Source organism: Puntigrus tetrazona, chromosome 15 (assembly GCF_018831695.1).
Source record: "Puntigrus tetrazona isolate hp1 chromosome 15, ASM1883169v1, whole genome shotgun sequence".
In the NCBI taxonomy this organism is placed as follows: Eukaryota; Metazoa; Chordata; class Actinopteri; order Cypriniformes; family Cyprinidae; genus Puntigrus; species Puntigrus tetrazona.
Genome location: NC_056713.1, coordinates 10414958 through 10442475, shown reverse-complemented (window position 1 = coordinate 10442475; position 27518 = coordinate 10414958). Strand labels below are relative to the sequence as shown.

The 27518-nt window shown below is 38.6% G+C and overlaps 2 protein-coding genes across 2 annotated transcripts; one reads left to right on the top strand and one right to left on the bottom strand.

Moving 5' to 3' along the window:
- Positions 1 to 1177: 1177 nt before the first annotated feature.
- LOC122358985 (A disintegrin and metalloproteinase with thrombospondin motifs 8) lies at positions 1178 to 10911 on the bottom strand. The gene is made up of 9 exons (XM_043259009.1): positions 9954 to 10911; positions 8593 to 8832; positions 7676 to 7808; positions 7425 to 7592; positions 6366 to 6658; positions 4462 to 4648; positions 4211 to 4383; positions 3864 to 4039; positions 1178 to 3136 (listed from the first exon to the last, which is right to left on the bottom strand). The coding sequence occupies exons 1-9, from the start codon at positions 10626 to 10628 to the stop codon at positions 2404 to 2406; spliced, it is 2778 nt and encodes a 925-aa protein (XP_043114944.1). The 5' UTR covers positions 10629 to 10911; the 3' UTR covers positions 1178 to 2403.
- A 1961-nt stretch (positions 10912 to 12872) lies between these two features.
- LOC122358984 (A disintegrin and metalloproteinase with thrombospondin motifs 15) lies at positions 12873 to 22222 on the top strand. Its single transcript, XM_043259008.1, has 8 exons — positions 12873 to 14428; positions 15739 to 15871; positions 16754 to 16921; positions 17055 to 17338; positions 18024 to 18201; positions 18282 to 18457; positions 19303 to 19478; positions 19998 to 22222. Exons 1-8 carry the CDS (start codon positions 13391 to 13393, stop codon positions 20767 to 20769), a joined length of 2925 nt encoding a protein of 974 aa, XP_043114943.1. The 5' UTR covers positions 12873 to 13390; the 3' UTR covers positions 20770 to 22222.
- The last annotated feature ends 5296 nt before the right edge of the window (positions 22223 to 27518 follow it).

Here is a 27518-nt window from a genome sequence, read left to right as displayed (position 1 = left end):
ACCTCTATGAATAATTACAATCAGAGGTCTCAGATGTGGTTAGCTGAAAATATTTAAAACGATTAGAGCTCGTGCTTCATTTTAAAAGTGCGGTTCTGTTCATTTTATCAGCGGGAAGGAAAAGCTAGAGAGAAGATATAGTGCTAAGTTATGTAACAATTGTAGCAGATGCATCTCTTTCGGAGCCAAACTCATGCAAAACCCTTTCAAAGCGATAGAGAGCAGCTGCCTCTCAGACATGTGGAATAGGATTTTCCATCAAACAAACATTCTCTCAAAGGGGCCCTCTTTAGGAAAGAGCACCTCTTCGAAATTAGGAAAAACTCTGAGGCTATGTTGGCCCAATAAAATTCAATCTGATTAAGGGAGAGCCGAAGCTTGGAGTTGTTGTTGCTATTTGAATACCATGGCAAAATATGTTTCTTGCAACTCCAAGCCGCACATTAGGGCCACAGTGTTAGTTTTACTAGACCATCAGAGGTTTCTTTGGCAGTGATGGGTTTCAGAGGCATTTTTAGCTGTCATAATTTTACATTTTCCTTTAAATAATACAGTTGAGACCTAGTAGCCTGTTGAATGCTGGAGGGATGCATGTCCATGTTACAATAAACAGTCTGCATGCGAGACCTGTCCTTCAAGGTGTCTGAATCACTTCGGGTAATTCCTGGTGTACCTCAGGGTTCGGTGTTCAACCCTCTCCCTTTTTCGACCTGTAACATCTTTGAGTCATGTCATAAATTGACTTTTCTATTCCTGTTAGGCAGATGATAGAGGGTCATTCCAGTTCAACAAGCTCACAATCTCAGGAAATCTTTCTGACATTTTGGACTAAATGAAGGAACGCCACCTCTGTCTCAACCTTACTTAGGTCAACAACACTACAGGCAGCCAGAAATCTTATCATATTTGACATCCAACTGAACTTTACAAACCATATTTTAGCATGCAGACTCATGCTCTGTGATATCAGGAAAAACAGAGACTTCCTGTCTGATTATTAAGTGCGGGCCTTTTTAGCTATTCTCATGTTTATGTTTTGCCCTTACATTTTTGGTTTAGCTTTAAGTAAGTAAATTCATCCAAAAACATGTTTTTGTAATGTTCAGGCATTTTTATTTTCAGACGTGTCACTGATAAGTTACAAAACAAAAAGAAAGCAACATCTGCAAACACTGCATAATTTGTATCAATTTTATACAATATAAAACGTACAAAAATAAATAGCTTTACAATGAAGAATTAACAAAGTACAATCCTTCACTGAAGGGATAATATGTGTTGTCGCATTTTTAATATGACTAATATGACTAATGTATACAACTGGAATGGTCAATACCATATTAACATTCATGAACAATCGTTTGAAAGGAGCATTAACTATTTCTCAGCTTAGTTTCATGCTGTACTGTTTTTTCTCAAAGTCATTCACATCTACACAGTTCTTTCAAGATTTCAGATATATCCATTTATGAAGTATGAAAACCCCGGAAGGACTGATGTTTCTAAACAGGTTTTCATTTACATAGCAATTCACAAATAAAACAGTGTTTAATACAAAGAACAGCGATAGTAAATAGTACGTTATACAACCCTCTGCATAGACACAAATATTATTGTTGAGGAATTTTTAAAAGCTAGATCTAACACTTACCTTTCAGAATATAAATTAGGCTCAACCGCCGCTTACCTCTGATACGGTTTTAAATATACACAAAAATAGCTCTAATAGATTCATATGATCATGCTTTATCAAGTGTTTTTAATATGCTTTAACTCTTAAAGTGAAAATAAGACACTGATAAATGCAAGGTTTATAAATAAAGATCTGAATTATTCAGCCAATCATAAAGTAAATCGATAAAAAAAAAGAATGATAGCACCTTCGTAGTGGCTTAGCAAGTTCCTAGTAAGATTTTCCCATTCCAAGTTCAAATATTTTTGTAATTCCAAATTTATTTCAAAACCTTTTAAACCATTTAAAATATACATACAAATGGAACCAATTTAAAATAATGTCAGCCTTTTATAAATGATAAGTCTTTGACAATCTGTGTGTTTTGTATTATTAAGAATCATTAAATATGACATACTTGAAAAATTATATGTGGAATGCTCTAAGAAAGCAATTATAGGAGACAGAAGTTAGGGAAACTGCAATTAAGCTTTGCTTGCTGAGGTAGATATCTATTGGATCAAACTTCAATAGTGGTTATAAATATATATCTGGAAAACCAAAGCCCAAGTGATCAGTCCGTGCAACATTCATAAAAGCTTAACCAATTTTCCATCTAAAGCATGAATTTTTCCTACTCCAATCTGAAGCAAGGTCAATTGAAAATCTTTATATTCTTTCACAAGGATGTCTTATCACCTCTGAATAATTTGAAAGCCTGTGTGATGCCCTCAACACTCTTGGTAGAAACACTTTTCAGACATTGATTCCGGCATCTTGGCAGGATCACAGTTCTCTGGTTCTACAATCTTTCCAGCGTAATCAATGCAGAGAATCCTTCGCTGGCGTTCCCCAAGGCCACAAGTTTGTGAGCATGAAGACCAAGGCCCAATTTGCCATATGGGACACGGTAGGTCTGCGCAGGGCCTGATATCAGAGGGTCTGAGAACTTTATTGCAATGGTTTGAATAGAAGCCAGCGTTGTCTTTACATTCCACATTTCTCCTGGTCCATCCTGAACCACACGTTTTGGAGCATTCAGACCACTCGCCTGAGACCCACTGTGGCACTCCAAAAGGATGAATGAGCTTGCCAGCAATCTTTTTGTCTTTGGGTTTGCTAAAAGACATGGTTTTGGGGATGTAGAAGGTGTATTTGACCTTTGGTGGGATGGATTCCCCGGCGGTGGAGAGCAGTTGTATGGTGACTGGTTCCTGTAGCTGGCGGAAGCTCTGAAGTCTCTCCAGTGTGGTGGATGAGCCACTGTATTTTAGCACAGCCCCCAGCACTGGAATATACTGCTCCACTGTGGATACAGAGAAGTTGCCATTCAATATATAATCACCATTTTCTCTCCGTACAGCCAGGTAATGTCCATCGTGTGGTATACTTCCATGGCTCTGCTGTTTGATGTTAATGTTAGTGGCTCCACTTGGAATTGTTACAATGTCTCTATATCCATGGCTAAAGAAATGGGAAAGAAATAAAGAGCAACAATCAGATTCTGGAAAAAAACATTTATGTTTTCCTTAGGGAAACTGATTTTCAACAGTAACGTTAAAGAAGAATTGTTAAGAGCTCAGAATTTGTTAAAGTAATCTGTGTGCATTGTTTCAACTTATTTGTAAAATAACCTTTTAACTGCAAACAAAACCCATGGTTATGAACAAAAAAAAGTTTCCCATTCCAAGTTAACATAATTTCATTTGGTAATTCAAATTTATTTCAATGTACAAAAGCAAAAAAAGAGAACATTACTGATTTAAAATAATGTCAGTCTGAGATAAATGTTAAGAAAAATGTTCCCTCACACATCAAACACTACAAATTATCCAATCAAGTCTCCCTAGGTCTCAAAATACTTAAATATTTGTGTATATATAAATATTTTGCAATAAATGTAACATTTTATATTTAGCTTTGTTTTAATTTGATTATGCCATTTGCTATCAATCTTATACTTTTGCGATACGGTTGCAATTCACCTTTATAGCTGGCTTGGTTAATGGCTCATTATGCCTTAATAAAGACTTTTTTTTTTAATTCCTATTAGAAAATAGAATTGAAAATACTTCTGAAACCAACACATCTGACAATATGGTCAACAGCATATGCACTCTATTACTGTGGCCCGACCGAACAAACTTTCACAAGACAGTGCACATTAAAAATAGCAGAGAGATATTCTTACACGACTTTATTGAACGAGCCAGATATCATCCTGCAGCTCTGGCCATTCCCTCCACACACACCACATTTGTCCAGCTTCTTACTAGAATCGATCTCCAGGTCACAACCGGCTTTGATACACTGGCCTTGCACACAAAATGATGTGGTGTCTGGACCACACAGGGTTCCATCAATTACCTATAAGATTGAAGCAATGGTTATACTTAAGAGTTTTTCAAAGTGAACTTTTATCCATGTAGCTCAAACAGAACAGCATGATTACCAGAAGAACTGGTAAATGTATGACTCGAACGCAGAGTAAGTCGCTTAAATGAAAGTGTCTTCTGTAAATCTTAAATTGTGACTTACTTTAGCTGCAAAAACTCTGAATTCACTGCTGCCTCTTGCTCTGCAAAAGAGTTTACACCTATCCCGTAACGACACTCCAGCGTATTTTGGTATCCACTTCTTCACGTTTCCATGAACATCAAAGTGATTTGGATTGTTGTACTTCTCACATTGTTCCTCTCTGAAACTTTTTCCTGCAATAACAAAAAATTGCTATATTTTATAATGAAAAGACGGATCGCTAACAAAATTTACTGGGGAGAACAACCCACCTTGGTTATTCTCACAGGTCTGTTTGTTGCAGGACTGATACTTCACTCTCTGGCCCAAACAGTATTTTCCACCGTTTTGAGGAGATGGATGGGTGCACTCTCGGTAGGAGAACATCACTCCACCTCCACATGATCTGGAACATGGCTGCCATGTTCCCCACTCGCCCCAGCCTCCATCAACAGCCGGCTAAACCACAACAACCACAAGCACTCCTGAAGTGTGTGATTTCAGTAGTACTAGCATTACCCAACCAAATGCACTCTCAGATAAAAAGGGGACAAAGCTATACACCTTTGTACCTTTTTTTATTCTAACAGGATGCATATTTTTTACCTAAAGGCTGGGACACGCATTGGGACGATGGCGAACGGAGGTTGAAATAGTTTGTTCGGTGTCTTCCACTCGCAGGTTCACATCAGGCTCAAGTTGGCCTCATTCAAGCATGTTGAATCGGTGTCAGGACCGTCAGCAGTGTTGCCAGATAGGATGGACAATTTCCAGCCCAAAATTCACAAATACCTGCCTAAAACTGTCTAAATGTTATAGAATGTAAATCAAGGTTGATAAGATCTATTTTGATGATATGATGATAAAATTCTATAAATATAATTTTACAAACCATTCTTACCTATAGAGTTTACTTGCTAAATCAGATCCGTTATTGCGCTAAAAATCTGTCACTCGTGTCTGTGCGGAAGCAAAGCTAACATCAGTACCAATCCGTTTGCAGTATGTGTTTTTATGACTGACTGATTGATTGGGTTATATTTTTATTTAGAAGACGGGGCTTCTTGTGATTGATCATTTTAAGCATTGCATTTTTCCCCATTCAAAACTATACGAGTGACACGTCTTGGGTATTCTATAGACCTTTTCATCGCTTCTCCATGGAGGGCGCCATAGCGGGGAGTGACTGCCACAGTAACAGTAATAAGCTAAGTAATTCCTTTAAAATACTTGTTTTGCGTACCAAAAAACCTGTCATGACCGGCATGTCATGACATAAAATAATCTGTTAAAATGTGTAGCATTCTGTGCACAAAATCTTGTGTACTTCGCCCCGTTCGGGATCCGTTTACATAGTTGTTTGCTCATCTGTTTTCAATGCAGCTCCTCGAATTGCTTCAGGTCATCTTCTAATTCATTAAACTTTTTATGACTGCAAAAAGACTCTGAAGTAATGACACTACTTCGGTTGGACTTAAAGTTAAAATGGTGTGTTCCGCAATTGAACTAAAGTACATTCTGATGATTTTTGGGTTTTTTTACATGTAACCATAGATATATAAGTATACATCGTGAATCGGAAGTTCGGAGCACCGTCCCCACGTGCACAAGCAAAGCATAATGGGTAATTTTGAGAAAAAAAGATCTATAGTCTTATAGTTTATAATCTTTGCACACTTGGGCTTGTGTATACCAATTATCTGCATATTGCCAAATAACAACTTATATGTTTGAAAAACTGACCCAAAACCATCCAAAATTTTGTGCACCTGCCTAAGACAATATTTTCCGGCACAATCAAATTCAAACCCGTCCAATCTGGCAACACTGACCGTCGGGGAAAGTGAGAATTTCAACTGGATGTCTAGTTTTGAGAATGACTCGGTGCCAGAGAATTAAAGCGAAAGTGATGAAAATGAGTAGCTACAAGAAGGCGGCACAAACAGAAGACTGTTCTAATGTTATATGATCTTACCCAAGCATTCCAATATGTGAATATTATCATAACAACGTGAGCCACTTAAAATTAAGGGGCGACGTGAGGCGACAACACCGCAAAAGTAAGCTTGGTGTGTCCCGGCCTTATATATTTTCATACCTAAAAGGTGCAGTTAGTTGGGCATAGACAGTTAAGTAATTTGATTAAATGAAAGGCTAGAAATCAAGCTTCAAATACCTTAGGCCTCATGACTTCCTCAGAGGACATGCATACGCTGTTCATGCAGGTCCTGTTGGGGCCACAGCTTGTGCCATCTGCCCAGGGAAGACTCCCATTCCTGGTCGTGCACACAGACTGACCTTCTTGCTGACACCAGAGCTGTCCGCACACCTCGCTGGCTGAGGTGTTGGGACAATGTGAAAACTCCTCTCCAAATATCTGTTGGCACTGGCGGTCCAGGCTGTACGTTACGCCTGGCAGCTCAGTGGGTAAAGCCACTATCGTCTCAGGGATGTCCAGTAAACAGTCTCCTGTTATTATCCAGAGGAAGAGTTAGTGTGTAGTAAATCATGAAATCAAAGGACTGTGTAACAGTAGGAACATTGGGCTCCTGGAGCTGACATTTAGGGAATCTTGCAGGAATGCACATCTGGGGGAGTGAGCGCGACGAGGAACACGAGTGAGCACGAATGCACGTGGGGAACATGGGCCACTGCCCACTTCAAATGACACAGCGGTTAAAAAAGGAAATGTGCGAGACCGATACAACAGAGACGTGGCCCGGTGGAAAGAAAACATTTGTTACATTCCTGTTTTATGACTTGGAGCGAAGTGACAGGAATGCATTCTTTCTGACTCAATGGAAAAGAAGGGGGAAAAAAGAATCTACTAATTACATGCAAGGCGTGATGTAAAAGTGTTTTACTACAAACAAGGGGAACCCCGACACTCGGAGCATAAAGTAAGCTGACTTTTTAATAGCATTCACAGGAATAAGTTCCCTGTACTGTTTCAAACTCTTCCACTTACTGAAGCAGGGTCAACAACAAATAAGACAAAGAAAGTTATTTTAGTAGATTGTTAGACTGAATGAAAATGGCACCTTGGCAGTTGCTAAGTATATATATATATATATTCACCCTGATGTAATTAAATGTAACCATCAAATGAAAGAAAATCAAGAAAATCATGAATTATTAATTGATAGGTTTTTGGAAAAGATGCATCATGCAAAATTTTAAAACCTGAATATATTATTACTATAAAGTAATAAATAAAGATGAAGGGTGCACATACCATGTCCGTTGTCGAAAAACTCTGTGACGTGCAAAGCACTGCAAGGAGACCAAGGCAAGGTTTTGCTGAGTTGAGTGAATACAGGGGCCATGATATGGTGTTCATCTAGATGTCCAAAAAGCTGCTCACAGTTCTTAGTGTCATCATGAGGCATGCTCAAAACATGGCCTAAAACAGGAACAAAATCATGATATTATTGATGGTCAAATCAAGTTTTTGCTAAGGGTGAGTTCATCAGAGGACATCCAGACCTAGCTCGTGTGCAGTTGTGTAAGCAGCCTGAAGGCCGTTGTCTTCAATAACAGAACAACTCCTTTTGGTGTCACACATGGTTCCAACATCAGCTACACCCAGCGTGTCACAGCTCTGATGTCCACAGATGTCCTAAAAAGCAGTTTAGGATACAAAAATTTTTTAATTCTTATTGCAGTTCCAGGTCTGTGGTTAATAGTAAGAGCAAAAACATATTTGCCAGTGTTTCCATCATAAAGCCAAGCAAATAAATAGTTTTGGCAGGCAGCAGACCTATGAAGTGAGAAAATGTTACTATGTGACGTCTGAACTGTATCTCAAAAACATGCCTGGAGTCTTTTCCGTCTTTTGCCCAGAGATCCGAGATGGAGACAAATGTTTCCAAAGCAGGAGACCGCAAAACACACATGATTCAAGACACATCTGGCTTTGGCGGAGTCTGAGAGTCAGTCTCACATATGTTCACCTTTCAGCGGAACTGCTGTCTGTAGACAGTCTGCTACTATTTTTAACTTCGTTTTTAATATTGCCATAATGTCTGCCCTAGTAACGAGCGACAAGCAATTTTCAAAAGGTCAACCACAAGTTATTAAGAAATGACATATAAATATGTACTTAGGTTCTACTTAAGTTAGTCAAAAAGCACTCATAAGTTTAAACAAGTGCATTTAGTAGAAATGTATAGTATAAATGTAAAACTTGAAATCATTTTATTTAATTGTAAATATTTGCAATAATAATTGTGAATAAGTGTATGTTCATTTCTCTGTAAATGTATATGTTAATGTTTTTTTATTTGAATTTTTTTACAAGGGACGACTGTTCTAAATTCATCTACCGGCAAGGCTCTAACTTCATCATGATCCCATAAATAGATGACACCTGACTCTGAAATATATAATAAATCACTGCTCACCTCTCTAGTAAAAAGTATGGCTGTATCGAAGTGCTCCGGATGCCTGTGGCTGGGCGGGTTGAAGAGCTGTTGCCAGGCACAAAAGTTGCGCAGAGCGACGCCTCCATTGCTGGAGATGGACGGCCCAACCTCTTCGTCCTCCACGATCAGCATCTTCACAAGCACTATGTTGATAGAGTTCTTAATGCTGGGATGCTTGTAAATCTGAGCAGCCACTGACATCAAGGTCAGCATGTAGTGCTAAAGAGAGAAAACCAAAGGCTTGCTATTCGCCAACCGTGCAGCAGAATGTTGAGTGTAAATGCATGACATCTTGGCAGGACGGCTCAGAACTGCTGGAAAGGAACAGCTTTTACTCTACAGGCTCCAAGGTTATTGTGGAAAGTGAAATCTCCAGGCTTTTCACACGAAATCAGACAATGCATGCTAAAAAAACCCTTTCTGTATAATCATCTGCATTGATACTCATAATCTACATTCCATTTAGTAATCTTTAAATGACAATCGTTTTAGCTGCTGCAGCCAAAGACTACAGATTCTTCTAGATGTTTTTTCTGTCGACTCTACACAAATATGTGGTTTGTTTGTCTGGAAGCCCTGACGTCAACATTAGGAGCAGCTGGTGGTCCGCACTGACATTGGTTGCTTCATGAGGCATTGTGTTTCCATCTGCAAATTTGGAGATTTGGATCCCAGTATCAACATCTGGATTGCTATCTGCCTCACGATCCCGAACCGGACAGTGCATTTTTTTGCACTCTAGTCTTTTCCAATCATTTGTTTTCGATGACTCGATGAAGGAGAATTTCAGGGGGGGCGGTGGATCGTATGTGGGTGTGAAGATCAGTACAGTACAATTCATATGAACTATGACTCACTCTTCTGCAGTCTACGGTATGCACGATTTAATAGGTCCCTTAAGGTAGATCTTACTGTAAAAAAGTTTTACCCTTCCTTTGAATTTAGAATATGCATTTGACTTAAAAGGGTGCAGCCTATAACTGGCATTTTTAAACCTAAAATGGCTTGCATGTCTTAACTGGTCTCCAAGCGTAGTCAGCTTGACCCTGCTGGGAGACCATCTTAAACCGGCTAAGACAATCTGCAAGTAAAAAAATAAAAAGGTAGGCCTGTTATATCAGCAATTTGAGCTATATAGAACTTTATTATATGTAAAAGACACTGGTAGCCTTATAGCTAGCAGTCAGGCTGGTTTTTAGAAGATGACAGCTAGTCAAAATGACAAGCTTAGATCATCATGCACAGCTCAGACCAGCTATCATGTTCTGAAACAACTTTTTCATCTGTCAAAAGGTGGACAGATAAAACACACCTTCAAACGTACACTCGTGAGCCCCTACCTTGATCTCGTCTCCATAGAAATGTGTGAGAGAAGCGTCGCCGACCACCAAAGTCTCAATAAACCTGGGAGTAGAGACAAAGCGCCTGCGTCTAGACATCGAGTCCTGATCATCATCTCCGATATCTGACAGCGGTTTGGAGGCGCGCGGAGACTTTGTAAAACGTCTTCTTTTAATGACATGCAGCTGCTCGCTTAACTTTCCAGATGTTCCCGAGCCGAGAACCTTTGGTTCGATTAGGTATTCTTTACCATCTGTGATAAATGATCCCAAAATCCCATGACATAAACTGACAGACACAACAGAGTCCTCGTCGGAGTCAACCGCGCCGGTGTAAAAACAACCTTTTAATAATTCTGCTCCGGTCTCTTCGGTTTGATTCAAGGACTTATAAAACTCTGTCAGCTTGCTAGGGGGCTCTTGTGGCTTGGCTCTGATTCGATAAACCTTCAGTGCTGGCGATATAAAGGCGCTGTCCGGTGTCAAACTAAGCGTGAACGTCCTGCCGAAAGCCGTGAGTCTGAAGCTGGGCTGTTCTTCGCTCCTCCTGGCCACTCGTCCCGGGGTCCTTCCAGTCAGCCGGACAGGTACAGTCTCCTCAGCCTCAAACGAGCGAGAAGATGTTTCAGCGAGGAGGCAGACAAATAATAAAGGTGCGACTAAACACGACAACATTTTATTGTACTGCCGCAATTCCAAAAAAAAAAAGAAATAAGGAATGCCTAATTGATTAATCTGCTAGTTAAAATTACAGTTATAAACTCTTTTCTGAGATCATAAATATTTATAGTTAGAATCAACATGCCTTCATTGCCTGCTTTAAAAGAAAGTGGATAAAATAGGCTATTGAATGCAACCTAGGTGCGACTGAATTAAAGCTAAAACGGAGCCAAGTTCGTGAGCTCTTAAGTCCACCGGACTGTCTCTGGATCGAGGCGCTGGTATTTATACTTTCTGAGAAATGAGAGGTTTATTTTTGATATCCAGCGCTGCTGCAGTCTCTCCTCCCACTGTGCGCTCATGAAAAACCTCTGGATCGGGTTTGCCCAATGAAAACTGAGAAGCACAGCCCTTTCTAAATAGCAACAGTTTGTCGACCGAGCAGTTATTAGTAGTGCATTTTTAGCTTTAAAGTAACATGGTTTAAAATACGTATGTTCCTTCAAAAAGTCTAATATTTGGTCATATATTTCATTTATAAACTCTCTTGTGCATATGCATGTTTTTTTTGTTTGTTTGTTTCTTTTTTAATCACCATTGAGCAATCTAGAAAGCTCCTTGTTCAATGGGACGTAGTAGCTTTTATTCAAATTGGAAAAAAGCGTTATTTAGGCTACTGCTTGATAATACAATGATATAGCATACATTAAGAGAGGCAACATAATGTTCATTCCCCACAAGGTGGCAGTAAGACATTGTATATGAATGTGCACACAAGAACAAGTTCTCTTCATTCATATTTTCCTCGTGATTTGTACAGTTTCATGCAGTTAATGGATATTCTCTGGCTCTGACACCAGAGGGCGACGATGATATAGATGGGGTAGAAATAAACACACTACAATATTTGAACCATTTGTACCTAAATATGCAGATTTTACATAAAATATTGTTTAAAACTATAAGATTATGCATTATTGTAGGCCCATGACTGTTCCTCAGTGTTACTAATGCATAATATAATCACTATATTGTTACATTAGCTATAGCAGTAAAACATTTTCACTCAGTTATACATTTGTTGGCAGTGAACTCCACCCAGAAGATTATAGTAAACAATCTTGAACATTTACGTTTAATCACAGCAGCTAATCTAAATAATCTGTACGGTTCACAGCCAGTACGCACACAAAAGATACAAAGATATCCACTGATTTATAGCACATAGCGAACTTCCATTCTCTATAACCCCAGAAGCGATGTTATACAGAGTTTGACATTTAGGTCAGCAGTGATGGTCATAAATATAAAGATCCGCATTCTTAAAACAGCAAGCGGATGGAGCTATCCCAGTATCCATAGTATCTCTACATCTCATGTGACATGTTTCACCGTGGTCAAGGGCAAAGAAGCTGCAGCGTTCCCAGATGTGAATCATCTGGCAGTTCATGCAATAGTTCACAGTAGGTGTCATCATGGTCAGTCATCTACTGTTTGTGTTGCTTCCAAAGAGCTTTCAGGGCCCTGTCATGAGCACATGTGTGGAGCTCAGCTGATAAAGAGGGGGTTGTGGAAAATATGAAGGGCTTGCTAAGCTATAGCATCCAGCAGTAGATAAACTTGCAGAGCCTAGTGTGCAAATAATGAAATCGGTCATTGCTGGAACTGAGTTATATGGATTCTGATGGCAAACCATCACTCAAGGCGATATATGATCATTAAGGGCTGCACATGCTCAGGTGCAGATTTACAATGAGAATATTTTTGTTTAATAGGTGGCATTTCTTTGGAGATGCATTGAGGACATTCGTTTACATTTTCGTTTACATGTCAAATGGAAATAAACAATAAGTGCAACTTATTAAAACATGTAGGCTATTCAAACAGTGCAATATTATATATGTTAAATGAATGACGATGTATCTTTATGATAATCTCTGTATGATGTTCTTATTCTTGTTTCATAAAACCAAATAAGCCAGGTTTATTTCAGTTAGTCTGATTTATTGTCAGTTGATTTGGTTCAAAATAAGTCAGACTAACTTAAATACCCAGTTATTTAAGTTTTGGTAAACAGGCCCCTGATTCTACACAACCTTTATTTTTAAGTTTACACAACCTTTAAGTTTTAAGCATAAAAAAACCCTCTATGCAAGTCATTGCGGGCCAACTGAAGGTGAACCAAACTTAACTGATGCATGGCTTTAGGGATGATTTACTTTCAAAAAGTTTATTTATTTTCAAGTTTTATTTTTTTGCAAACGTTACAGGAAACATCCATCTAAAACTTCGCAGAAAAGAAGTTCCATAAGTGATTCGACAATAAACTTATTTTGCAGGTCTACTAACATTTTGAGAAAGTTACAAATGATCGGAAAACTTTAAAAATGAACGTTCCCTTGTCTCATGAAGTAAAATCATCAAAATTGTTAGGATTATGTATTTAACTGGAACTGCAACAAACACGCATTTGATTTTACAGAACGTTTTATGAAAGCTGTTATAATTGTATTGAAAATTGAAAATTGTTTGCCAATTGTTCCACACCTCTACAAATGACACAAGCATTATCAGAGTGGGAGGTAACCTCTGAAGCGCGGCTGGCTTGATGCTGCTCCTATTTAGAGAGCCAGAAGTGTCTGCAGTGTTCAACATGAACGATGAGCTCTCATCTGAACTTCCCCAAAACTCTTATTACGATCTGCAATGTTTACATATGACGCAAAAGAGTAAAAAAGAGAGAGGTGGTATCACAGAGAGCAACACCAGGGCGATGGATGGGGACCGTAGCAAAGCTTAATTCTCACGACGGACGCACGGAGCATAAACGGTGTGAATTACGCTCTGAAGGACATCTAAAATCACCGCCAGCGACGATGTCGCTCTTCCCCGTAGTTTTGTTTTGTCTCTCGCACATGCTGTTTTCAACGAAAATATACCTCTGCATGGAAACTGATTTTTGTGAACCTGTTCGACTTGACCGTGAAAAAGTCCCAAATCATGACAAACTGAGCAAAGAACTTGTCGTTTACAGAATAAACGCTTTTAATCGGGAATTCTATCTCAATCTTCTGCCCGACTCCAGCTTTCTGGCTCCCGGCGGCACGTTTCAGCATGACACAACATCAAGTGCTTTTTTAGGAGGTGATTTTAGAAGATGCTTTTACTCCGGTGATGTTAACGCAGACAGTAGTTCGTACGCAGCTCTCAGTCTCTGTGGAGGCGTCCGAGGAGCGTTTTCTTACGACGGGATGGAGTACCTCATAGAGCGCAGGTCGACCACAGCGCCAGGGATGGTGTCGGATGGTGCTGATAAAACGCACGTCGTCCGCAGGAGAAGACATCTTCACGCGCCGGGCTCAACATCTAGGTGCGGGGTCGCATCTGGTTATAACCAGGGCGTTGTGGAGTCGCTGGAAAAGTACAAACATATCAAGGGACACACAAGGAACTTGACAGAAACTTTGCTGAAAAGCATGAGCAGGTCGAAAAGATTCGCCTCCATACCGAGGTACGTGGAGGTCCTGGTCGTAGCTGATGAGTCGATGGCGAAATTCCACGGAGACGACCTGAAGCATTACCTTTTGACTCTCATGTCAGTCACTGCAAAGCTGTACAAACACCCCAGTATCTTGAACGCCATCAGTATAGTGGTTGTGAAGCTCATGGTGATTAATGAGGCAGAAAAGGGACCCAAAGTGTCCAGTAACGCGGCGCTAACGCTGCGCAATTTCTGCACCTGGCAGAAGAAGCTGAACAAGATCAACGACAAACACCCAGAGTACTGGGATACTGCTATTTTGTTCACGAAGCAGGTAAGAATGTTCATATGGGCCAATGACTTTTTATTTCCAGGTTATTTTAAACACACATAGAACTGCAATTCAAATCAATACAAATCTATGAAGGACATTTTTTTGTCTATTTCAGTATTAGTGTTCAGTTTTGTGACGATTCAGGTAAAATATTTGGTGCTGTGCTTGTCTGCAGATTTTAATCAATCCAAAAAAAAAAAAAAATTATATATATATATATATATATATATATATATATATATATATATATTTATTTATTTATTTATTTAGTTTGTGTAATCAGGAAGCCGTTTTGCTGTCATTTGACAAATTAAATAAAAAGAAAACAAAAATCAACAAAAAATGTTGAATAATTTAGTTTCACTCACATTTATTCAAGGTCTCTGTCTTTGTTTGCACCACTTGGCATTTGTCATTTACGTAATAAAAATAATTTACAAGATATTTACACAAAGATTTCTCCTTTCTGTCATCTCTGACATTACAATCTTTCAACAGTTTTGCCACAATTGAAACGCCTTCTATACAAACATGCCGTGCCATCTGGATAGAAAGTAGTAAAACCTTTCAGGAAATAAAGTTAAGTCTGGGGAGTGCCCCTGAAAGAAAATGCACGGGTGCCATTTGATTCCAATATAAACTTAAAAGCGCCATTACATCACCAGAAAACTGAAAGCACACGTCATGTGTGTAATACTGACTCAAGCTGAGAAGTGATCCAAGTCAGCTGTCATTGCACTGTTATTATGCCAAGGTACCTGCACTGCACCTGCTATTTCAGCCAAATTAACTCATGCCTTTATTACAGCAAACTTCTATTTTGCTGCTTGGTATGGTAAAAATTGAACTGTTATCTTCTCATGGCCATCGGCTGCCCCACAGCATGAGAAAATTGAAACATTTGTCTCAATATAATATTGGAATGTATTCAGCCTTTCCAAATGTTCTCCCTGAAGTCTCCAGGTGGCTGCACTTTGATGACATCTGTCCTCTTAACAATGTCGTAACCACAGCTGTTTACAAGCATTCTTGGCCACCCTCGCTGCTCCACACAGCCCTGTGCTTCTCATTATGTCAATACACGATAGTAAATAATAACAATGGAAGTATTTTGATGTGACAAATCGGTTTACAACCATACACTTTGGATCAGACCTAATCACTGGGGAAGCATGGATTACAGAGCTGAATTCAACGATGGCTACTGTAACCCTGGCTATCGTCTTCATACCGCTCCTAAAACATTTGATGCTTGTTATGTCGCATTGTGATTCATCACTGATTTCACACCATAATCATCCTCTTCACAGGACCTGTGTGGGGCCACCACGTGCGACACTCTGGGTATGGCTGATGTAGGCACCATGTGCGATCCCAAGAGGAGCTGCTCAGTGATCGAAGACGACGGCCTCCCCTCAGCCTTCACCACCGCACATGAACTTGGTGAGAGCTTTGTTTGGCTTTTGTGAGCAAAACAGAGGAACTAAAGGTTCTTGTCTGCTCGGCATTCACTCCGAGACGCTATCTGTGGTGTAATTAAGTTGAATCCATTAGAGTGATGGGATTTTGAGGCTTCTCACTTCTGTAATTCTGTCTTGGATTCCTTGATCTTTAAACGTGAATGTTGTCCCAGCTGTTTCAAGAAAAAAAATCCCGTCACGCTTCGTTATGAAATTAGAAGAACAATGACAACTGCATTCAAGATCTCATGATCCCTGTTAAAACAAAGGTTTAACAAAAAACAGATGGGGAAACATTAGCAGTTGATTCACTGGGGCTGGTGCATCAGTGCCAGCCTTACAGACCCATGAAACTCTTTGTGCATGTTTGAATCTGTTAGCCAGCATACATTTTGCAGACAGTCAGACAGACAGATTGGTTATGTAATCAAAGCAATTCATAAAAATCCACTTATATTATTATTTTCTCTCTATGTGATATCTTTTAATTTTAGTTTTAGTACAGTATGACAATACTATGCATAGTTTTTTTTTAACTTTTTTTATTTAAAGAAGAATCCGATCTAACGTATAGTCTGATTCTTAATACTGTAGAAAAGTGAGATATTTCTCAGCTGTTTTAGCTTATTTTGCTAAAAAATAAGTAATTCTTTGTAAATTGTGATGATCATAATAATAAATAATGGATGGATGGATGGATGGGTAGATGGACAGACAGATGGATAGATGCATAGAATAATGAAATGATGGATAAATCGATGTACGTACATAAAGATGATGGATGGATAGATGGAAAGATGAACAGATAGATATGAAAACGAAAACAGACTGACATGGCGTGACTATTTCTTTGGCTCTCGTCCAGGGCACGTGTTCAGTATGCCACATGACAATGTGAAGGCTTGTGAGGAGGTATTTGGAAAGCTCAAGGACAACCATATGATGTCTCCCACTCTGATCCAGATTGACCACAACACGCCCTGGTCTGTCTGCAGCGCTGCCATCATCACAGACTTCCTGGACGCCGGCCACGGTTAGTTCGACTGCTCTGCTGCAATCAGCTGTGACGTGTGTGGCTCAGCAATGTCCAACAGTTACATAGCTCAGCTACGCGAATCACCAAAGCTAAAATGCATAATTTCTATGAAGTACCTTTTCTCGTCCAGGTGACTGTCTGCTGGATCAGCCCCAAAAGCTGCTGGCCCTTTCAAATGACCCTCCAGGTGTCAGCTACTCGCTCAGCCGGCAGTGTGAACTGGCCTTCGGCTCAGGATCCAAGCCTTGTCCGTACATGCAGGCCTGCTCTAAGCTGTGGTGCACGGGGAAAGCTAAAGGACAGCTGGTGTGTCAGACTCGCCACTTTCCCTGGGCTGACGGTACGACCTGCGGCACCAACAAGCTGTGCTATCGGGGGATCTGTGCTGATAAGCAAAATATCACCAAAAACAAGGTGAGTCACGTGCTAACTAAAATATATCCGACTACATCTGACAAATGCTCTCGTATTGTTTACTAGACACACATCAATCATTTCTGGATTTTAAAAATGTACACTACAATGAACGTTTTTCATTTTGAACGTTGTTTTTGGTCACCAAAGTCTACATTTATTTAATTGAAAACACAGTAAAAACACAACAGTGATAATGTGAAATACGATAACTATGTTTTCTATGTTAATATATATTAAAATGGAATTATTCCTACATGTAAAAGCATTAGGGTCAAGCAAAAATAAACAAGACTGAAGTCAGAACGTTCATTGTCAGAGTATTTATTAATCAAAACGAATTATACTGTATATATAATCTTATCCGACCACACATTTTGAACACTAATGTTAAAATATATACTTGATTTGTTATTATATATTATATACATGGTGTGTAATGTACTTTATAAAATATAAAAATTCCATTGTTGCTTCTCAAATAAATGAATATTGTTTTGTTAAATTGTTTTAAGGATTCATAGATACTTTTTACTGGAAGTAAAAATAGCTTTATTGTGGATCCATGACAAAATGCTAATTTTTGCTGCCAATAAACACTTAAACGCAAATCGCTTTGAAGATGTTTTCCCTTCTTCTCAGCAGGGATGTAACTGTTTCTGAGCCATGTTGACTGTTTCTGCAGGTAGATGGACATTGGGGTCGGTGGGGTCCGTACGGGCCATGTTCCCGTACTTGTGGAGGAGGGGTGCAGCTCGCCAAAAGGGACTGTAACAACCCTCTCCCTGAAAACGGGGGAAAGTACTGCCAGGGACTGAGAGTGAAGTATCGATCCTGCAACTTAGAACCCTGCAAAGACTCAGGTAAATCACATGACTTTCAGTCACGTGTTCAACAATAAGCATTAGTCAATCTGCTTACGATGACCTTTCGTTGGTGACAGGAAAGAGCTTTCGAGAAGAGCAGTGTGAGGCATTCAATGGCATCAGTCTGAACACTAACAGACTGAGCCCGTCTGTGGTCTGGGTCCCGAAATACTCTGGGGTGTCTGTTAGGGATAGATGCAAGCTCATCTGCCGAGCCAACGGCACCGGATACTTTTATGTGCTTGCACAGAAGGTAAATAATTATTAAAATACATGCTTAAATACTGCAAAGTTGTTAGACATTCATGCTTCATGCTCAGAAGAGCCGTTCTTATCTCATGGAAAGAATAACATCCACTTTTCGTGAACCAGATACTTTTAAAGAGTAATGGAGGGAGCTTATCTCTCAGATATGGCTGTGTGGAAAGATGTAGTGCAGGACTGCTTCTCGCAATCACTCAGTGGTACGCCACTAGTAGCACAGTAGTATTTTTGCCAGCTAAAAAAGGTTTTATGTCAGTTATTAAGTCGGTTATGCCTAAATTAACATTTGGAAATCTAAACTGATATTAAACTAAATATCTAAACTAGTGACACAATACAACGTAAAATGTACAAAGTTAAATCTTTAGCTGGAGAAAATATTAGTGTTCTGCTAATTTTGGCCTCCACTACAGATGGGAAGACAGAAACACTCACAGTTTCAACAACCTTTAATCTATAGTGTATCAGTTTCTGTCAGATACACAGATAAAACTGTGTATAACTAGCTGCAACACAACCATGTGTTGAGTGATGCTACATTCTGTGCAGTACTAGTCATGTCCACATGACAACTTATTAGACCAAATCATGCTTGTGTATATTATATACTGTAAACTGACGACTGTAGTAACGATGCTGGAAATGTATACACAGCAATGTATATACTTTGAATTTTAAGGCTTGTACACTTCATATACTTTAAATAGTTTTCATTCTTATCGTTATTCCTCAGTGTAAATGTCTATTTCTTAGGTTTTAATGGTTTTTACTATTGTTTAACTTAACTCCTTTAAATTATGGTAATTTGAAAAGTGAATGTTATCTGTGTGACAGGTGGTGGACGGGACCCCTTGTTCTCCTGATACCTCAGCGGTCTGTGTTCAGGGGAAATGCATTAAGGCTGGCTGTGATGGCAAACTGAGCTCCAACATAAAGTTTGACAAATGTGGTGTGTGTGGAGGAGACAGCCAAAACTGCAAGAAAGTCTCTGGAATGTTCACAAAACCCATGTAAGTGCTTTATCTCTGAGTCTATGGTTTTACAAGATCTGAAGGACTGGCATCAGCTGCAGCAATGTCTTCAGGGTTGTTTGCCATTCGAATTCGAACAGAATTGGAGTTGGCGTTAATGTGATTTAAGGGTGCGTTCACACTTATGTATGCTTTGATTAAAACATACTCTTCTGTAATTGCTTCGTTAGTGCAGTTCATTTGTTGTTTGTTTGTTTTTTTTATTGTAAGTTCCACTTTAAAGGGTTACTCCAGTGCAAGAATGAAAAGTTTTGATTTGTCTTTAGAACACAATTTATGATATTTTGGATGAAGTCTTGTGACTCTCAGTTTTCATCCATTGACTGTAAATTAATGTCAAGGTCCAAAAAAGTATAAAATACATAGTCAAAATAGTTCATTTGCCGTCAGTTGTTCAACCAGAGGCACTGGTTCAATTCAAATTCCAATTCATGAAATCAAAAAGAAGCCAAATCTTTAGTTCTAAGTATTGTCCAACTCTGTGATCTAATTTTTCAGGAATGGATATAACTTTGTGGTGATTCTACCGGTCGGAGCTGCGAACGTGGACGTAAGGCAGCGCGGTTACCGGGGTCTGATTAACGATGACAACTATTTAGCAGTAAAGAACATCCATGGCAAATATCTCCTGAATGGAAACTTTGTGGTTTCAGCAGTAGAAAAAGACATTATCGTAAAGGGAAGTCTGCTGCGCTACAGTGGAACGGGCACCTCGGTGGAGACCCTGCAGTCCTCCAGACCTCTCAAAGAGTCTCTCACGGTGGAGCTGTTGTCGGTGGGTAAAATGACTCCTCCTCGAGTGCGCTACTCCTACTACACGAATGTGGGAAATAAAGAGGGCAAGGTCCTAAAGAAGGAGGAGAGGACGCCTACGCAGAACAGTGTGCTGGAAGATAGCAATAAAGTGGAGCTGAAGAAGCCAGCCTATCAAATGCCATCTTATAAATGGGTGGCGGCGGACTGGAACAAGTGCTCGGTTACTTGTGGGAACGGAGTTCAGAGTAGACTGATTCAGTGTTTGGATGAGGATGGGGAAACGGCTACACATTGTGACGGCACACAAAAGCCCAGTGCCATTAGGGTGTGTGGTGACCCTTGCCCAACATGGAGCATCGGCGAATGGTCATCGTGCTCTAAAACCTGCGGGAAAGGCTTTAGGAGGCGCCCACTGCGATGCATCACTCAAACCGGACTGCTTTTACCTAGAGACCACTGCTCAAGCAAAAGAAAGCCACAGGAACTGGACTTTTGCAATGTTCGACCCTGCTAGTGAATGATTCGGTGTGTTCCGGGACCAATTTTATGGAGCCAAAGCGATCGATTTATGTGTGCATCCTGTGTTGCCTCATTTATAATGAGAATGTTGTCTCAAATGACGTCTTTTAACATTGCAATGTTACAGTAAGGTACAGCTATCGCCTACCTCGAAAAGGACAGGGTGTTTTAACGCAACAAAATAACACAGACTACGCAAAGCTGTAAAACGGTATGCCTTGGCATTAAAACTGTCACAAAAGCAGGCTTTTACAGTATCTCCTCTACATATGGTTGTAGATAAAGTGATAATATCGGACAGCGTTTGAGTTTGTATTCAGACTTTAAATACATGTGAATAATTTGATCTAAATGTGAAGCATATTGTATGCAAAAATAGGGCGACTTGGTCCATGCACTATTGATCATTTGTATTCGTACAGTATATTGGGCTGAGATAGTCAGTAGATTAAAGCGTTCCTGTTCATTGAAGGTGCAAGAAGCAGAATTTAGGGGTAACATATAAGTTTAGACAAGATAAAGATGCAAAAAGTAGGCTTTTAGTTTGGATTTAGTGAAAGTAATCAGTAATTTACCTACTCGTTTTGGACAGACTGTAAACACATATTTACATTAATAATGTTAATGTTTAATTAAATGGTACCGTACACAAAGGGATAAAACGGTTAAATACTATGAATAAATTAGTATACTTAATGGCACGAAACATCATCATTTCAGCTATATAAGTATACCAGTTTATATATAATTTTTTTCTCTGCTAAAAGACACTGATGCTGATATGGCCTCAGTACTTCAAATGATGTGCAAAAGAAACTTTTTATACAATATATGATTTCAATATCATTAAATCAATCTCCACAGTATACAGAGGGAATAAAAGAAATATAAAACTCATGCAGCTGCTACAGCCACTACGATTTAAGCTGTAAAGTCACCATGATTCTTAGATGAAAAATCAAGCGTATGTTTAATTGTACGTGTATTAGATGTATTCTCTGCTGGATCTATGAAGATACATTGTAACTTGTGTAAACCAAATGTTGTCGTTGAGAGCATCCCATTCATTCCAAAGGTGCTTCCTTGTTTATTCGTGTTTTCTCATCTTTTGATGTTAATACAGCAAAAGGCGCTTATGTTTTTCTATTGGGATCCATTGTATACTATGTATACATCCATCAACTGTGCACAAATAAATACAGAAATGATATGAACCGCTCTGAGGAATCGCGTATATGTTAATGATCAGCTTTAAACTGTGCTGAAAAGTCATTTGGTCACGGCAGCTAATCTCCTCACTACAGGCCGGATGAAGTGTCATGGACAATCCCACAGCATTCAGTGACACTGGAATTCTGCTGAGGCGACTGTTCAGTCTTTCCCCGGAAAAAACCTGACGAACTCGGGCCTGATAATCCTCTTCAATTGTGCGACGGAGCTCAACCATCTCCACTGTTTCACATGTCAGGTTGAGCCAAAGGTTAGAGCCTGTACTGGTATCAACGTTGGTATAGTGCATTTGTTTAAAGCAGGACTGAAGAAAATAAATGATAAAAAAAATTTGTGTACACAGACCGTAAAATATCTGCCTTCACAAGCAGTCGCATTAAATGAGACTGTTTGTCTTTGCCAGGCCTGCACATCCCCTGTCAATTAAAACCAGTGGTGGTCAGCTGTTTCCAACGCAAATATTTCCAACTGAGTGATTTTCATAACAAATGAAATTCCCCCCTGCTAGGATTATAACATTAGACGCAGCAAGCACCAACTTGGCATTGAAATCGCAGTATTGAGAAAAAAACCTTCTCCAGCCAAGATTAAATGAAATCTTATACTTCCGTATATATTTAATAGCTAAATAATATGCTACATAAATGTCACTTAAATAAAGATCAGTTATCCCTGAGATTTTTTTTTCAGTTCAAATTTACTTTAAGTATGAAATATGTTTTACGTTTTAGTTGTATTAATTATAATAACCATCACATATTTTTTCTATCATGTTTAATATATAAATACATACATACATACATACATACATACACACACACACACACTAAATAACCTTACTATACTGCAATAATAGTCTCTAAACACTGTATTTTACATACATATAATTTATATTACATATTAAAATACAATTACAACAATATACAACAAAAAAAAGTTAAATACACATAAAACTACAAAATAATTTTCTTTACATTATACTGTATACATGACATTTTAAATTGAAAAAAAAGCAATTAAGACAACAACTGAACACACGCTTAGGCATTTTAAAACATTTTAAACAATGATTATTTTTGCTTCTTTTTTTGTAAGCAATAAGAATGTGGCATCATTAGTGAAAACAAAGTGAATTTCCACTGACGACAAATGCATTTTCACAACTGAAAAGATTGGATGCAAGGGAGCAAATGGGTTTCCATGTGGTCATATGAAGTACTAATAAATATGATTGTTACATCACGATGCAGACACACACACACACGGCTGCAGTAAAAAGAGTCTTTGGCTGAAACGAACAGCTTCGCATTTCAGCTCTCGCGTATTTGAGGATTACACTCAACACCTATACAGAGAAAAAAAAATTAAAAAGCATGCACGATGACAGCTTAAACGAATTTGTTCAGTACTCAACTAATCCAGAAAACTCTTCATGCATTTATTTTTAGCTTGATTAATCTGGAAAACGTTCATGCGCTGAACTAAACTTCAAGAGGTTTATCTTTGTTTGACAGAGTTCCAATAAAAATGGTCACTCTCCTATCTAAACACCACACACAGTTCCACGATATTAAAACTCTCAGCTGCTTTGGATCTATTGTTCCACAGGACTGACCTCGGCTGCTCTTGAACCTTGAGAACACCCATGAAAATCTATATGATCGGTGTTTCTGAAGTTAATGCTTTCTGAAGTTTGGACATGTTTTGAAATCAAAAGACGTTACCCCGCGGCAAATGAACGAAAGAATAAAAAGTGTGCGTTTTGTCAAAGCCAGTCTAAAAAGTCTCCGTTTTGCATTTGGGTCTCGTAAATCCCTAAATTAAAAATTTATTAGTGATTTTAAAATGAACTCGCTATTTCTACATTCGCGCATTCGGTGAATGTTAGCGGATGACGCAACCTCATTGTAAGCTTTTAACCTATTGTTACCCATTAAATCTTTGTTCGGAACCACCATACAAATTAAAAGCCAAGCGTGAAGACGGCCAGCAATAGTTAAGCAGGAGGAAAAAAAAGCTCTGTGAACCAAGAGGCCACATTTCTTTCTTTGGCTTCTCCTGCCTGTTTCAGAAAGCTGCTTTAAATCCACGTCACTGGAGATACTGCTTTTACAAGGTCGTCTGAGAGTTCAAGCTTAGAAAAGGAACAGGACCTTCTGCTGCAGAGGTCTCGCATAATGAGCTGCTGGATTGTAAAAATTCGCAAAGAAGTCTCCACGACATCAAACCGAAATTTTAAAGTGATCCAAAACAAAAATGCTAATGCTAGAGATCACATGAAGCTGCCGACGAAGGCCACCGCTGACTGAGGGAAGGCCAAAAAAAGCTGATTTATCTGAAGTCTATCTATAGTAAATCAACTTATACATTTGTGTATACATGTGTGTAAAATTCAGACGCAAACAATACATATGGCTGATTCTTACAGAAGATTCTTCCACCAAGGGTTAAAAAAAGTGATTTTTACTTTTTATCTCATAATATAAAATTTTTTGTATTGTTATGTCCCGCATTTATCAACTTAACCTACACATAACCTAGTATAATTCAAATCTAACTTATTTACTGACAGATAACTTATTAAATTAAATCCAAAATGTATTTTAATGTCACTTTTGATGAGGTTTTTGTAGTACACTTTGCACGTATAAAATGTATTTCAAGTTTATTTTTCATTAGGGTATGCAGAACTGTAGAAAACGATCTTTGAAACACTTTTTTGTGTTCTGCATGGACAAATAGAATTACACGCAGGTTTAGAACGCCTTGAGAACGAGTACATATTTTAAATCTCTTTAACCATTTTGTAGAATCAAAAATAAATATTGTGCAAGATTTGAGCAATCATTCTGCCAAACAATCCTATTTAAGCTAAAAGTAAAACAAAAGTCTTTATTACAAAAAGTGTCAGTAAGAATGTGGATATTCTATAATATTCCATCACAAGGAACTTCAAATACTTTTTTATTTGGAGAGTGAAAAATGGCATAAAAACAGCATCGACCTCACCCTCTGCATTAGTTAGTGGGTATACAGTAATTGGGGATTTTCCAGGGTTACTGCAGATTTAAGTTGCTATGGTGAAAAGTTATAATGCACACCAAAATAAGGGTTGCGCCTTATGTGTGAGAAACCTCGAAACATCAGAGCAAGGTACAGAGAAGTGAAACTGGTGAGATCACAGCCACTCCCTGATCATCAACACAGAATTAGCCTCAGATTTTGACGTCGTTTTTTGCCCAGACTGTGTCCATGGTAAATAAATGGCACGTGTTGTTGACAACCAAATCTGCTGTTGCAATGGAGAAGGAAGTAAAAGGAAAGAGATGATATATTGAATGTTTAAACAGAAATAGTGAGGTAGCCTGAAGTTGGCGACGTTTCCATAAAACACTGACGTAACCTTTACGTAGAATCGAGTGACGTTTTCTTGCCACTTCTTTTAATGAGCACAGAAAAATTCTCCAATGCAAAATGACTGTTTATCCGTGTTTCCATGGCCTCTTTTGTTGGAAAAAAAAGTGTTTATAATTTTTCTCTTTTTCTTTTTTTATTTGCGGATAATATAATATTAAAATGCCAAATCCAAAGTTCATGGGTGTGTTTCTTAAAACTGCCCCATTAGGGATTATTGAAAAATAAACTTAGAACTAAGTGAGTTTTAAGTCTGAAAGTGCACCGCGTATAAAGTTATTGTCTCTCAAAAGAAAGAGTAGAAGCAAGCTGTTTCATGCTGACATCAAAATGTAATATTACCATATCTCCTGCCCACTTGTTGGTCTTTTAGCGTTGGTCTGAATGAAAATGCTAATTCATTCTTTCCACTAGGTGCAGCTTTTGTAGCGTTAAAAGCTCTCAAACACTGCTTTAAATCAAATAGACCAATCACCTGGTTTGGAAAAATGAATCATTGAACTACTTGTTAGGGAGTTACAAACTAATTTAAGAAATAAAGTAAAAAAATAAAAGGCATATTATAAGAAAATGAAAGTGTTTTTGACCTTGTATGCATGTCAACCTGTTGTTTGGGACTCCCAAAACCAAAATATGAACATTTCATAATTCATAATAGGGAAAAATTAAAGGCTTTACTTTAAAGCCTTGTTTAAATACTCTTTTGCCATGCTTTTAACTATTTAATTTAATTGCAATTAACATGGAATTAAACTAACAATTCGCACAAAATTTAAATTATGACTATTTTTCAGAATCCAAAACTTTGGTTAATATTCAAAACTCAGGACATTTTTATGAGGTTCTTCATATTTGATGCTCCCTATGCATGCATCGAACATTTTTTAGATGTAAAAGAAAGCCTAAATTTAAATATGTGCATCATATAAAGTAATCATAAAATAATTATTCTTCAACTCTGCATAAAATTCTTTTCATAATAAGTATTCTTTTTTAAAAGTTAACCGTAGCGTACTTCTTTTTCTCAAGGGTTTTGGAGTCAAAGTCAAAACATCACAAAACAGACTTTTCCTTATCCCTTTTTTGCATTATTATTATTATTATTAGAAAATATTTTATTGTGTTAGAAATATTTAGATTAGCCTGAGCGAAGGGAGGTTTGAGATATAATTTTAAACGTCAAGAGGGATCTTCCAGCAATGAGCTGAAGATGTGAACCATGGCTGCTTCTCCGGCCAGCCGCTCTTTCTTGCCCTTACAAAACAAAACTGCCTTTTGTTATCTTAAGAAGATGGAACCAGTGGATGCCAGGAATCCACAATCAATGCCAAAGCTTTGATCCCTTGGACTGTCTCCACCGATGCTTGGCCTTTTTCAAGCTGACAGCAGTAGTTCTTCGTGAAAATACGATATTAACTCACATGTGCATTAAATTACATGCAAAATTATATAATGAATGGCCTCTGCATTCACTAGCGGCTAATCAGGGGAACAATTGCATTAGAGTACGCACGGAGGCCAGATCTAGCTTGTTTCTAATCACACAGCAAGGGTTAAATCTTAATTTGCTGTGTGTGCATGGCAAGTTGGCAAGGGCCCGGTCCCCCCCCTTCTCCTCGCACACTGTGCAGACGCAGGCTCTGATAAGTGTGCTGTGTAAAGGAGGTAGTGAACCACGATCGGTGTTGGCAGAGGAGGCAATCTACCAGACACTTGCTCTGCCATGACTGGATGGGAGTAATGAAATCATGTGGTTTTCACCCTTCAACTGATTTTAACAATATGGTCGAGAGACGCCTTATTAAGGAGGAATCCAGCGAACTGATCTCTCCTGCTGTTTGATAATGCCCCCTTCCCATAGCGCCCTTGTTCTGTGAATGAAGCCAGACGGCTCTGCAGAGTATGGGAAATATTCTGAATTAGCGATGTGTTAAATCATAAACAGCACATGGTCGTCTTTACACCTTTTAGCCCAACGCATTTAAAGAATATTGTGAAAACAAAAATTACAAGTATGTTTATTTTTACTGTTTTTTTTTTTTTATAAATTTTAAATGCTAAAATGTAATATTATAATTTCAGTATAAAAGGTAAGAAGGT

Bases quoted from the DNA above. Each gene is read 5' to 3' on its own strand.
- LOC122358985 (XM_043259009.1), bottom strand. From the start codon at position 10,628: ATGTTGTCGTGTTTAGTCGCACCTTTATTATTTGTCTGCCTCCTCGCT. The intron at 7,593-7,675 runs GTCTGGATGTCC...TTCCTGTTTTAG, and splicing joins CACAACTGCACACGAGCTAG to GCCATGTTTTGAGCATGCCT. The intron at 6,659-7,424 runs GTATGTGCACCC...GGATAATAACAG, and splicing joins GTTTTTCGACAACGGACATG to GAGACTGTTTACTGGACATC.
- LOC122358984 (XM_043259008.1), top strand. From the start codon at position 13,391: ATGGGGACCGTAGCAAAGCTTAATTCTCACGACGGACGCACGGAGCAT. The intron at 17,339-18,023 runs GTGAGTCACGTG...CTGTTTCTGCAG, and splicing joins AAAATATCACCAAAAACAAG to GTAGATGGACATTGGGGTCG. The intron at 18,458-19,302 runs GTAAATAATTAT...TCTGTGTGACAG, and splicing joins TTTATGTGCTTGCACAGAAG to GTGGTGGACGGGACCCCTTG.